General features: G+C 39.6%; 1 protein-coding gene across 1 annotated transcript in view; it reads right to left on the reverse strand.

The window, feature by feature from the left end:
* The window catches only part of LOC140750283 (uncharacterized), a 46,486-nt gene that overhangs the window by 28,458 nt on the left and 3,903 nt on the right, over positions 1–14,125 (reverse strand). The window contains exons 10-26 of the mRNA XM_073083728.1: positions 13,385–13,575; positions 12,470–12,603; positions 12,239–12,336; positions 11,904–12,159; positions 11,498–11,658; positions 10,898–11,141; positions 10,142–10,301; positions 8,974–9,230; positions 8,222–8,320; positions 7,663–7,902; positions 7,239–7,373; positions 6,615–6,760; positions 5,939–6,185; positions 5,203–5,360; positions 4,000–4,124; positions 3,306–3,409; positions 2,748–2,950 (exon numbers count right to left, since the gene is read on the reverse strand). Of these exons, the coding sequence (XP_072939829.1) occupies positions 2,748–2,950; positions 3,306–3,409; positions 4,000–4,124; positions 5,203–5,360; positions 5,939–6,185; positions 6,615–6,760; positions 7,239–7,373; positions 7,663–7,902; positions 8,222–8,320; positions 8,974–9,230; positions 10,142–10,301; positions 10,898–11,141; positions 11,498–11,658; positions 11,904–12,159; positions 12,239–12,336; positions 12,470–12,603; positions 13,385–13,575 (2,958 nt within the window). The remainder of the gene's footprint in view (positions 1–2,747; positions 2,951–3,305; positions 3,410–3,999; positions 4,125–5,202; positions 5,361–5,938; positions 6,186–6,614; positions 6,761–7,238; positions 7,374–7,662; positions 7,903–8,221; positions 8,321–8,973; positions 9,231–10,141; positions 10,302–10,897; positions 11,142–11,497; positions 11,659–11,903; positions 12,160–12,238; positions 12,337–12,469; positions 12,604–13,384; positions 13,576–14,125) is intronic.

Consider the following 14,125-nt stretch of genomic DNA (forward strand, 5'->3'; position numbering starts at 1 on the left):
ACGTTGATGAATCATCGTTTATTAGATTATTGCTATCAAAATATACAGCAGCAGATACTGTAACAAAACATAAAAATTGTGAAAAAAAAGTTTGATAATTATAACAAAAACAATTAGTGGTATCCTCTTATTGTATGTTACGCTATTACCTGTGAACTTACAACTAACTTCCAAAGCTCTAAACGTGAACGCAAACAACGCACATAACCTCCAACTACGTACAGCTAATGTTAGAACTGTTAGCACGCACAACCAGCCACCGACGACCATGTTAAAGCCAACACTACCAAGGCAAAGCGAAATAAAAAACAACAACATTACGGAAACAGAGGACACGAGTCCGGGAGGCGCTTCGGGAATTAAATTGGTCCTCTTATACAAAAGAAGCTAAAATAAAATCAAAGTAAAATAATCACACAGCTTACAACGCCATAAAACAGCCAAAAATTTTGTTGGGTGATTACAATTATATTACATTGGAACTGAGTCGGAGTGCTAAGGACCGCGAGGTGCAAGAACGCGCGATCACCCAACAATTTCGTTCGGAAAGCGTCTCGCATACACACACACTTTTTGCGTCATTATAGTGTTGAATATGAATATGTTTCTTAAAAATATTACTTTGTATCAAAATATATAAATAAATATATAATTAATATTGAGTGTTGTTGTTTCATAAGATGTTTGGATTATTACAGACAACAAGGTAAATAAAATAAATAAAATACACGTTATGAATACTTCGCGTCAATTAATTACCATAACTATAGATAACTAGCTGACCCGGCAAACGTTGTGTTGCCATGTTGCCATATAGATAAAAAAATCTTAAGGGTGAGCAATCCTTATCACTTAGGGGTATGAAAAATAGTAGCCGATTTTCAGACCTACTGAATACGCATATAAAATTTTGTGAAAATCGGTAAAGCCGTTTCGGAAGAGCACGGTAACTAACATTGTGACACGAGAATTATATATATATAAGATTTTGGAAATGAGAACGTCATGTACTGTATGCAATAAAGTGCAGTATATTTATGTGAGAATGAGACGAGGTGTGAGTGTCGGTGCGTATGCGAGGGGCGTGCGGCGCGGTACCGTGTGTGCGCGTGCGGGCGCGGCGGGCGCGGGGGGCGCGGCCGGGGGCGCGGGGGGCGCGGGCGCCGCGGGGTGCGCGAGGCGCGGCAGCGTGCGCATGATCTCGGAGGGGGTCAGCACGCGGATGTGCGCGTCGGCCTCCAGGAGCCCGCCCGCCGTCACCGTCACGTTGGGCGCGCGAACCGTCGCCGTGGAGGGCGGCCCGGCGGGCGCGCAGGGCGGGGGCGCGGGCGCGGGCGCGGGGGGTGCGGGCGGCGCGGGCGCGGGCGACGCGGCGGCCGCGGGGCTGCCGTCGGGCTCGCCGGCCGCGCTGCCCGAGTTCTGCCGCGCCGCAATCCAACCAGTGCTTAGTATATGCGGCTCGCTCGCTCGACGGTGCCGTTCCCGGTCGCTCGGGGAATCGATATGGGCGGGTGCGACGGCCGGTACGGGGGTACTCGATGAATCTGATTTGCCTGCACCCGCCGATATCTTTCACCGGCATGGACGTATCGACCGATACAATTATTATTTATTACAAACCAAATATAATTAACGTAACATCAATGTCAAAAATTCATCTATGTGATGTACGATAACAATTTCAGAATAATTACATACTAAAACTTAACCAAAATAACAAATAATTTTACGTTTCAATGACCCCAAACGTAGATAAGAACTACAATATTACTTCTAAGACGTGTTAAGACGTTATGAATATACAGTTAATCCTATTAATTCTGGACTATATATTTTTACGTTACTTTAGTGTTTTTTTTAGAGTATTACGCATTAGTCTTGTCAGTGTTATTCTTAATATGATACTTTCCTCATATCATCATAAGAACCTCATTGAAACTTATTATACCAAAAGCTATTCAACTTAAATAACAATCGGACTAATAAGTTTGTGGTAAAAACTTTTACATTTAATACTTAGATTTCGAATTAGGGTATGGTCATTGAGAAAAATAAATTATGTATAAAATAACGTATTTGACTGTATTTTTCAATCATAATGTAGAATACACCAGTTGATAAAACTAATGTACTGTAGATCCATTCGCTCTAAAACTAAACTTACACAAACTTTTATGCCTATCCAATGATAAAAAACAGATACATAATTTAATGAATTCAGGACGAAATAATACATCATGTTCGTGAAATCTAAGTGTAAAATCTAATTTCGGTATGTACAGCTGTGCTAGCTCTCTGACAAGCGACAGAATCTACAGCATTGCGTTTTTCAAACCAGAGACACACAGTATTTTTTAAAAAACTATATAAAATCATCGGTTTCGTGTGTCTTCGGTTTTAATCCCATTTTAGAGCACACATTACTATCCCTCGACATTTAACAAGTCTAAACTCTCCAAAATATATTTCGACAATATGTACTTGAAAGCAAACTTTTGACTATCGCACACTAAGAACATTTGCACGCAAATATTCATTCGATCAACTCGATAAGCGTGCAATATTGCACGCACACGTCGTCGCGGCTCCGAGGCTATCGACGCTAGTGAAGCTATATAATATTTGTTAGCAAACGTATCTCAGTGTGGGGAGTCAGCGGAGGGTCGTGTGAGGCACACATTGTCAACACAGTGGTAAGTGAGTTGGGTTAGCACACGCCACAGTGAGCATACGACAAGCCGACGTACCTGCTGGGCTTTCTTCATGCGGATGGCGCTGCGGTTGTCTCTCGCGCGTTGGAGGTACGGCGCCTTCTGTTCGGAAGGCAACGCTCGCCACTTCTTTAATATTTGCTTGCACCGATCCACCCAGTTTGGAAACTCCGTCTTCCATTCCGGATGATTCGTGTTAGCGTACAATACAGCCGATATAGTGGCCGCTGAGCCTAAGCCTATAATAATGTAAAATTATATATTGCAAATGTTTAGGTTTTGTTTAGTACATATTTAGCGTTAATAGTAGTAGCAAATATATCACATAATATGTGTTGGTATTATTTACATTTTTATTAATGTTAAGATTTTTTGTCAAATGTAAAATGTACACCTAAATCAATCGATAAGATATTATTACGTGTTAAGTAATCAAATCGTTTATATGCAGAAAAAATCATGTACAATTAATTCTGGCCCTGTAGGACATGCAAAATTTGACACTTTGACATAATTATTCTATGTAAGTAAGTATATGTATGGCGTTTGATTAGCGTCGGTGTCAAGTATAGAGTACGGTGTGCGGGTACTGACTCTCGTCCGCGCGCATCTTGTCGGCGCTGCGCTGGTTGTAGGAGGGCGGCGGCGCGGCGCCCGTGTCCGCCCACGTCGCGCCGCACTCCGGGAACAGCGGGCTGCTGTAACACCCGGAGAACTAACGTCAAATCCTGAACTATGTTTTTTTTTATAATATAGGAGTAGCAGACGAGCATGCAGTCCACCTGATGGTAAGTGGCTACTGCCGCCCATGGACATCTGTAATCAACTCCAGATAGGATTAGATATTCCTACCTGAGGTCGGCCACAGATGCGCCGCTAAACCTGAGGACTAAGCTGAAACGCCTCGGAAAAATATATCTCCCTTACCACACCCTTCAAAACGAAACACAGCAACGCCTAACACTACTGTTATTAGGCAGAAAAAGGTGTTTCGGTGGTGCCGCCGGAGTCGAACCACAAAGGATTCACCTTCAAATGTTTCCGTCTAACTCAAGACTTGACTTTACAACTTCACAGTTTTACACCACATTGACTGTTTTTTACTGTAGTAACTTAAAGCACTACATTGGTCATATTGGGGCCCTGAATGTGAGTACAAAGTTAACAATAATAAAATACATTTCAAATAAAAAAAAAGTTAAATTGTTTCGCTTTGTAAGAAACCACATAGTATTAGATTGGAAACAATTCAGTCAAAGTAATTTAAAAGGAACCCAATCAATGGTACCTGCTACCAAACTCCGTGTGGTACGGCGACGCGTAATCCATTGGACTCTGTAGTTGCTGCCGCTGCTGCGAATACGGTGTGCCTGCCATAGAGTTCACGTACGATACTGATGACTCTTGAGACTCCTAGATATCAAAAAATTACAGTTTACTTTTGCGTAAACAAACTTGTTATAATTTCGATATTCTAATGACTATGAATGAGAAAAATATCTAATTATTAATTGACATGACATTTTGCACACATATAAAGACATGAAAGGAAATTAATTTATTTTCTTTCTATATGCCATACTCACAGATTATTACCAATTTTCTTATACTATTGTATATTATTGTATTGAATATTGTTTTCTTATACTATATAACTGAAGGATGAATACTAAGTGATTTTGAAAAATCTATATAACAAAAGGATATAATATGAGAAGAAAACCTATTTGGAGTTTACTCCTTAAGAAACGATTTGAGTTATAAGGCCCGGTACGGAAATTTTATGAGGAGTAAAATCAAGTGTAACACGAAAAGTTGAGGCGTAACGTAGAAAGAGACAAACATATATATCTGTAGGATTGAACGTGTAAAAGAATGAGATGGAATACATTACACAGCGTATCTCATTCTCGGGGTCTCCTCTTTGCGCGATACTTCGTAGTCTCACTGTATAGTTCACTACCTCCAGTCTGAGAGTTGAATGTGTGCGTATGTTTGTACGTGTGTGTTGCGCGCCTGCGTATTACGAAGTTCTGCCACAACTTGTATACTGCTGCCGAGTACAGGGTATGCATGCTGTATAATAAATGCATATAGTAGCATCTATTGTATACATCTATATACAACGTACATAAACAGCAACCTAACCATCAAGTTTTAATGTTTTTATTATTGTTATTATTTATATTATCAGTAATCAGTAATCAGTATTTATTACATAATACAGGTGTTTACATTATTTTGTAACATACTTTATGTAATACGCATTATTGAAGTAATATAAATAATCCGAATAATTACAGATATATGTTTGTTTCTCTTATCATTTTAGCAGATGCGTTCATTTACCCTTTTTTTCTATTCGATATATATCATAATTATCGTTCGTAAGGAGTAAACTCCAATCGTACGTCGTAGCTGACACACACACACGTTTTTTTTAAATTTTTATTAAACTACTCGGCAACGACAACTCATCAAATTAAAATACCTGTGAATCATCAGTCAAAACGCCCTTGAATATCTCGTCGACATCGTTACTATCCATGTCGGGCAGCGAGTCGCGCACCATCGCGTCCAAGTTGACGCCCAGCAGCGACAGGTCGTCCTTCGGTGATATAGTCGATGCTTGCGACGAACCACCGGTCTCTGTAAGACGATTGTATCATGACGACCCGCGTGACGTTTAACACATAAGGACTTGTTTAAATAGAGCCTGACGAAACTGCCAGACTAAGAGTGGGCCGGCAGGAGCGGTGCGCCCCGGGCCTCTAATCCTAGGGGGCCTCCAAATGTCTACAAGTCCCTTTGTAAACATATGAAAAGGGATTGTAAAATTAGGTCAACTTCTTAGACTGGGGGCCTCATTTATCACTCCGCCCGAGCTCCAACAAGCTTAGTTCGCCACTGTCGAAATATTGCAAATCTTATTTAAAAATGTAGTATTGTGTTTATTCTTGGCATGAAAATGATTACAAATTAAATAGATAATTAATCTATTCTCGTAATTTAATATCTTCATGATCCGCATGGCGAAGGCATCATGCCACATGCATCGCCGGGTAATCAAACATGAAAATGACCGGTTAAGATTTCTGTTCTATGTCTGGATGTCTGTGTGCGACTGTCCTACCCAGAAGACCGTAGAACCTAGCGTGGGGCATTGAGTACATGAAGCTGTAAAGTACAATAATGAAAGTACGTAATTTTAAAGGCTAAATATTTACCGCTAGTCTCCGTTTTAGTACTATGAACTGTCGGAATGCTCTCGGTGGCTATGGTCGGCGGCGGTTCCGTATCGCTGGGCTGAGGGCCTAGTATCGCGTTTTTCAGCGCCGTTGAATCCTCCGTGTGCTTCAGCTGACCGTCGTCCATCACTTCTGTTTTGATCTTGGTTCCGTCTAAGCCGATGCCATTGTAGGAATCATCCTTCTCATCTTTCGGCTTTAGCGACTGGAGGACTTCTAATTCTTCCTGTAGTCGAGTAAGAAGAAAAGACACATAGAATAATAATATTGTTGTAATGAATATTGGTAATGTGACTGTAACAAGCATTTTGTACAGTTAAGATGGATTATACAAAATCAAAGTTTTCTGGAGAACAATAATTAAAAGTCTTAATTGGATTTTATTATAAACATGTCATTGTATAAGAGATTTTATATGCACAAATAGACCTTATTGAGCTTTAATTATTTTTATAATACAATGAATAGTATTTAATCCATCCTACCATATAAACACCAAGAACCAACCAGCAATGGAAAATCTTCCAAACAATTATTTATGTTGTATCCGAAAGATTATTTAATTACTTCGAAAAATTACTTACTCAGTTAGTTTTTCCACTCTTTCTACATTAATACTTAAGATAAACATTCCATAGCACAGCATGCGCGTTACCGTGTTGAGGCAGATGGTGACGGAGCTGTCGCCGGGGAAGGGCGTGAGCGCGGGCAGCACGTCGTCGCCGTCGCTGTCCGAGTGCTCGGCCGCGTCGCGCAGCTCGCGGTAGCCCTCCGGCGTGCCCGGGCTCTCCAGCGGGTTGCCTGCAAAAGGAGTGTTGGCTGAACTTTGAGCTGTACAGAGATCGAAAAGTATAACAATATCGTTTTACTAACATATACCAAACATGATGTGAAGTACAATCGAAAGTGGTAGAACCCTATGTGTGTCGACTGAGACGCACCACCGCCACACCTATTTCTGCCTAATAACAGCAGTTTTAAACGCTACTGTGTTCTGGTTTGAAGGGTGTGGTACGAGACACATCCGTATAAGTATGTGCAGCATATGCACATTGCAGCATAGTCCTCAGAGGTAACGGTGCATCTGTGGGCGACCTCAAGTAGGAAACTAATGTTATCTGGGGTTAATTACAGATGTCCATGAGCTGCAATAGCTACTTACCATCTGGTGGACTGCATGCTCGTCTGCTACTTTTATATTATAAAAAAGGAAAACTATAGCAATACCAGAGTCTGATATAAAACTGTAAATAGTAGACGAAATATAAAAAGAACGTACCCGTTGAGCTTACGACAGATTTCACAGGTTCCAATAAATCTTTTCCGAAAAACGCTTCTTGCATGTATGACGGAAATTGTTCCATGAGCTTCGAGCGCGGTTTGCGGCGGGGCTTGCGCTTGTAACCCGGCGATTCTAGATATAAAACGCGTACTTATTAAACAAAAATCTATAGAACTAAAAATGAATAGCCAAAAATAGTATACTACATAAAGAAGAAACTTCACTAAGTGTGAATTTTACACTAACTAAACATTGTGCATACAAATAAATAAAATTACTTGAAGACCTTTCTTTCTAACAATGAACAATGTAAACACTGTGAGGACATTTATTTTTCATAAATCTTTGCTTTTACCTCAAAATCTAAAGCATTTTTAATATTATAGTGCATAAATAAAATAATTAGAACATTTCCGCTCACCTCCCGAGGCAGCATTCCCCTCGGCATCTTTTTCGTCGTTCTCCTGCGCCTTTATGGTGGTCTGCCGTTGTCGCACCACGAACCCGCCTATGCCAAGCTTGTTGAGGTTCCGCTGCCGCTTGCGCCGCAACACCGTCAGCCCGGAGTCCGTCGTGTAGATCGTGAAGCCCTCTGGGGCTGGTCCGTCGTTGGCCACGTTCCACAGAATACCCTCTTTCAGGTTTGTGTTCGCTTGTATACCTGTTTTAATGTCTTTTGTGTAAAATTTAGAGGCATGGATAGTGATTTCTATTATAAAAATTTTTTGACTGTAAATAATGAATAAAAATAATTTCGTAAAACTTCCCCAAAATATTAAATAGATATCATCTAACTATACCTATTATAATATTGATGTTCTTAATTATACTGATATCAAATGATATTATTTAATAGTGCGGAATTATCCATATTAACAATTTCTTTATTTTAAATTATAAATTAAATTTTAACACTAAGAGACCATTTTATTTAGTTTATTTTGTTCCATTCAGCAAAAAGTATTAAGAGAGGAACATACCTGGCTCTTCCTTGACTTCCGCAGTGCTGTCGGGCTTCGAGTCGTCCCCCGCGTCTGGTTCTGCGTTCTGAACCACTGTTTCAATAGATGCCATTATTTCTAATCCATAATGCCAGCGTCAAAAATTTAAAAACTTTCATTAGATACATGGTAGAACCACAGGTAGAAATCAAGATGACAATCTGATTTGTATCTACTGTTAGGTATTAGTATTGTATCTGTTATTCTAATATGTATCTAGTTTTGTGTTAAATGTAAGGTGTTTTTTTTTAGTATATGATTTTATTTAAAGGATTACTTGTATGAATATATTTTTTGATTTGATATCTTAATGACTTATGTTAAGTATACCATAATTATTACAAAAATATCAGAAGAAATATTGTATTGTGCAAAAAAATATTTCGTTAAAATATAACATTTGTTTTTTACCTGATATTTTTGCATAATTTATGTTTACATTACACTAGTACTTACTAAAGAAAGGAATTGACTGGGAGCATTCACATGCATTGTACATACCGAATTGTCAAATTAAACGCTACAGTTTGCGTCATTTACCGTGTTATGTCCGCGTAAAACTGCTAGTCCACTCTGAATATAGAAATGAATCGCGTCGCTATAGCAAATTGTATGACTACACGTGCTCGCGACAACTTCAGAGCGGACTAGCAGTTTGGCGCGGACTATACACCACAACCATGTCACGCGAACGCTCCCATCAACCCGTAGCACAACAACACAAAACTCACCGGCGTCCTTCTCGACGTTGTCGTTCTTGAATCGTCTCTTGCGTCTCGTGTGCGTGATGCCCATCTCCGCCTCGAGCTGTTTCATGTGGTGCGCGCCGCGCTGCGAGAGGCACACGTCGTCGACGTAGTACTCGCCGGCCAGGCCGAGCGCGTGCGGCGTGAGGCGCGGGGCGGCGCGCGGCGCGGGCGCGGGCGACGCGGCGCGCGCCACGTGCGGCGGCGGCACGTCGCGCCCGCGGCACAGCGAACACTTGTACCTGGGGATGGTAGCTTGTTAGCTTTGGTGTTACAGGTGTGTGGCGAATTCCCGTTACCTAGTCAAGAGATGACGTTACACTTTTTTAAATCACGCTACAGAAGTTTGTCGTGTACGTATACAAATTCCATGTATGTTGTGTACACATACACAACGTTGTGTATATATACAAATTCCGAAAGAAGACTATTGGAGCACGGCCCTCCCCAGGCATAATCGCGTACCCGGCGGAAGACAACTTGTATATAGTAATGTTTATATTAGTCTTATTTAAGTTATATGTATTGCAGAGAAAGTGGATGTTTAAATATAGATTGATAGTATTGCCTTGTAAATTTTCTGTCATTCGTTCGTTCACTCGCTCTCTTACTCTCCAGTTGCTGATGTGTGTATATGTAACTCAGATTGAGAAAGTTAAAATAAATTCCAAGTTGGTTATGTCTTTTCTTTTATTTATTTATATTGAAACAACATCACAACTAATCCACAATGAGATATATAAAAGAATATATATTATTTTCAAGGATTCACTTCACTAATACAACGATACGATATTAATCATCGATACAAAAACAATTAACCATAAAACTGACCTTTGTAGTTTAATTTATAGAAGGGATTACTTATAAAGACTATTAACATTAATTTAGATTTGATAACAAAATCCGAAGTCTATTACATATCTAACAAAAAAATGGATGAAAAGTTAACACCAATTATTTTGTAAAGTGCTATTGAAAAAGGAAAACTATGAATGGATGTAGCCTCATATTTCTTACAATCTTTTCTACTTGAAACATAAGCCTTATACAGGCAAACTACATGGCTATACCAAAAGACACTTTGAGCGATTTATTATGACGGAGTTTAAATCTTGATAGCGAGCTTGATTCATATACATAATATAATTACCCCGCACGGCAGCAAAGCTCAGCGTCGTTCTCGCTGCGGATGTTATCGCAGGCGGCGTGCAGCCAACGCCGGCACCCGAAGCACTGGATGATGAGCTCGCCGTCCGAGTACGGCTCCGAGCACACGCAACACATCACTAGTGACGCGCAAGGCGCACATTCTGCACGACAGATGATTATATTTGAAAAATATATATATATATATATTTTTCACACATAATTTGAAAACATAAAATACATATATATGTATTAAACATGAAATACATATACATGTTTTCAAATGTTTTAAATTAAATTAACATGTATTTTTAATATATTATTTAATTTGTATTTATTTTAAATTAAATAATGTATAATTTAATAATATATAATCATATCGGAGAATTGTAACTGGTTGAGGTATTAGGTGAAGTGCACTAACGCATTAGGCAACCCTGTAATGTTAGATGGAAGATATGAGTAAATAAATAAAAATATAATATTATTATTTGGGTATTTGTCTACTGCTACTAAAAATGTCTACTAAAAGCTGTGTTAATTTATACATTTTTATTGTTCTATTTTGAAGGTTATGGTATGGGAGATAAACTAAAATATGTGGAGAGTTCCTTAGGCTTTTAAATAATACTTTGTCAATAATCAAAACAAATTTAGAGCTAAGGGATATCCCAAACTGAAGATATGCCAGGTATTAGACTTGTCACAAGTTACTTGCAAATTTGTAGGTGCAGTGCAGGAGTGTACGCTTGCGACTTACCCGTATAATTATCGCACCAGAGCGCCGTATCAGTGGTGCCGCAGACGAGGCAGCGTCGACACCGCTCGCAGCGCCAGGCGCCGCGCGGCACGTCGGGCAGGGCGGGGCGCGCGCAGTACGTGTGCCACGCCGTGTCGCAGTCGTCGCACAGCACCAGCAGCGGCTCGTCCCCGCGCGACCCGCACCCCTCGCACACCGTGCACTCCAGGCAACGCCAGCCCAGAGACACTATCACCGCGGACACCTACAACACATGAACAACGTAGGTCGAATTGCACTCTTAATCCCGCTCCATATTCTCGCGAGAACGCGAGAAAAGCACAAGAAACGAGAATGTGAAGCCGATATGAATCATCGGGTTTTTCTCGCGTTCTCGCGAGATTCTCGCACAACAACAACAACAACAATCTTTTTTGTAGAAAAGTTGCACCCCTCATTTTAACATGAGAAAATACTTTAATACAAATGTCATCACTTAACTTATCCAATGGTATATTAATAAAACACAAGAAAAATAAGTACAGTAAGACACACTTGAGACACAATTTACCACGACAATTATGTAAAAAGAACTTTATATGTAGTTATATTATCTTTTACCTTTATATTAACACAGTAGGGATGGTAAGTTTGTCCACACTGAGCACATGCTATCAAACATCCTTCAGAATCTGTCCCAACAGCTCCACACATCACACATAAATCTTGAGTTAGCACAAACTTGTCCTTACTCGAACATAGAACAAGTTTATTTTCCATGCCTGTAACAGTAATAACAAGTTAACAAACATTGTATCTTATATATAAGTCTAAAGCAATTATAAACGACCATAACAGATATACTTTTAGCATCAGAGTTTTTCACATTTGTTCCATACCTAGTTTCCGAAAAAAGCTAAATCTTCTACCGTCAATGCTAAAGGTAATATAGTGCCCCCTAATTATAAAATTTAAATAATTTATCTAACAAGAAACCATATTTACAATAATAATTAAAACAAGTTACCTGGATCATCCTCCGAAGTCTTATTATCAGGGGCTTGTGGCCTCTGCAGCCCCAATCCTGGCACTCCGAAAACTCCCCGCATTTTAGGCTTAGAGCCTCTCTTCCGCCCGAAGTCTAACACCGAACGTTGCCGTTTCTGGAAGCCCAGCTTTCCCGTGGGCGGAAACCCACCCTTTAACTTGTAACCTCCAATCTTTTTCTTTGCAACTTTGGAAGACACCGTGAAAGGTTTCCCTTTGCCGAGACCGACATCAGGCTGTTAAGAAAAATGTTTTGTAAGTTTTTTTTTACCAAAATTTAATTAAATTTTATTCCACATAGATACAAAAACTTACCTTTGATTCTATTGCAAGAGGATCCTGCTCATGTTGTGAGTTTTCGTCGCCAAAAGACGAATCTTGCGACGTTGACGCCATATTGTCCTCCTCAAAAGCTTTTCATAGAAATAAGAAATAAATTGAAATAAAAAACTATAAGCAAACCTGTTCAAATGTATTTTAAAAACGAGTTATGCACTTGAAAATATGAAAATTGTGATACTTGACATACAAGAGATTAATACTTACATCCAGATTTAGAGCCAGCTAACTGCATATGACTTTTACACATGGGACAATTATATTCATAACTCGGATTCTGTTCTTTCCTCTGCCTGTACTGCTGAGGGTCTGCATCAGGATCGCACATTCCGTGAACATACCTGAATGAAATTTAGTAAGATAATAGACCTAATAAGATTTAGTAATCATAAGTTATTTGAAAACAATATTGCATAATTTGTACTATAAATATTTCGTAATGTTAAATGATTTTTTTGCGGTGAACGTGAAATTACACCTTTACAAAAAACACAATAATAAGCTAAACCAATTTTCTAATTGGAATGTTAGAATTAATTTTTAAGATGTAGATATTTCGATACCTAGAGCATGGTAAGATTTAAAACGAGAGTTGACACTGAATAGACCAGTGTGCGACAAAGACAGATGTGGTATGTGACGGTGTGCGTGTATGCGTCCATATTATGTGCCATGTTTGTATGAGCGCATATTAGCGTGCACGTTGGTCTATGAGAGTGGCGCTTGTATGCGTCCATATTATATACAGTAATGCCTCGACTTACGCTATCCCGACCTACGCGAATTCGGAGTTACGTGATTTTCAAATCAATCTCGTTGTCGATTCTTCTTTGGTTTGAGCGTTCACAACTCTCGATTGTGGATAATAATTCATAATCGAGATTTGTGGAATAGTAACCCTTACTGATCCCATAATTATTCATATAAACATTTGTATTTGTTGCGCGGACTCAACACATTCGAAATCATACCATACGATGTTATGTACATGCATACCCCGACTACTTTTGACAAATTGAGTGATAACTCGGTCTCACCAATCGTGTAAGTCCGAGGTATTATTGTACGAAGTTTATACAAGTGCGTGTGTACGTGCGAGTGAGATTTAGTGTTGGTAGTGACCTGCGGCAGGAGATGCAGCGGATCATGTCGCGGTAGGCGGCGGCGCGGTATGCGCGGCGGCAGAGCGGGCAGCAGGAGCCCTTGTTGCGCTGCTGGTAGCACGAGTCGCACACGGTGTAGTGCGCGTGCCAGCGCGACGACGGGCCCGCGCCCGGCGACCGCGCGCCGCAGTCCGAGCACACGCGGCAACACTAAACACACAACACAATAGATGTAATACCATAGAACGTAGTATAAAACGTCATTGCATAACAATAGCCAAGGCAATATATGGTATATTGCCTAGCCAAATCCCACCACGCTTTGTTGTAGATTAATCTGATATATGGAAACTGTCCTAAAGAATTTTTATATACAAAGTACAAAGAAATATTCATATAAAGAAATTAAGCATTGTGTAAAAAATTCAAATCAGTGTATTAACTATTTTTCTAGTTTTGAAGGCATAAAGAGATAGCAGCTTTATAAAAGAACGATTCAATAAGGAAATATCATAATTAACATTATTCCTCGTATTTTATTTGAAATCATTTATGGTTAATTATTGTAAAATACTTTCCTCAATAATAAATTAACAAATCAATCATCAACAAATTGATTATACACATTTAAATTCTTTGTTGTTTATAAACTTAAACTTGCGATGCTTTCCTATTCTATTCCGCTCTGAAGTTGTTGCGAGCAAGTGCCAGTGACAATCAGATAGCCAATGCGGACGAACACAACTACAAGCATATACTC

This window comes from Epargyreus clarus, unplaced genomic scaffold, assembly GCF_041222505.1.
Source record: "Epargyreus clarus isolate Ecla_fem2 unplaced genomic scaffold, WU_Ecla_fem_2.2 ptg000019l, whole genome shotgun sequence".
NCBI lineage: Eukaryota > Metazoa > Arthropoda > Insecta > Lepidoptera > Hesperiidae > Epargyreus > Epargyreus clarus.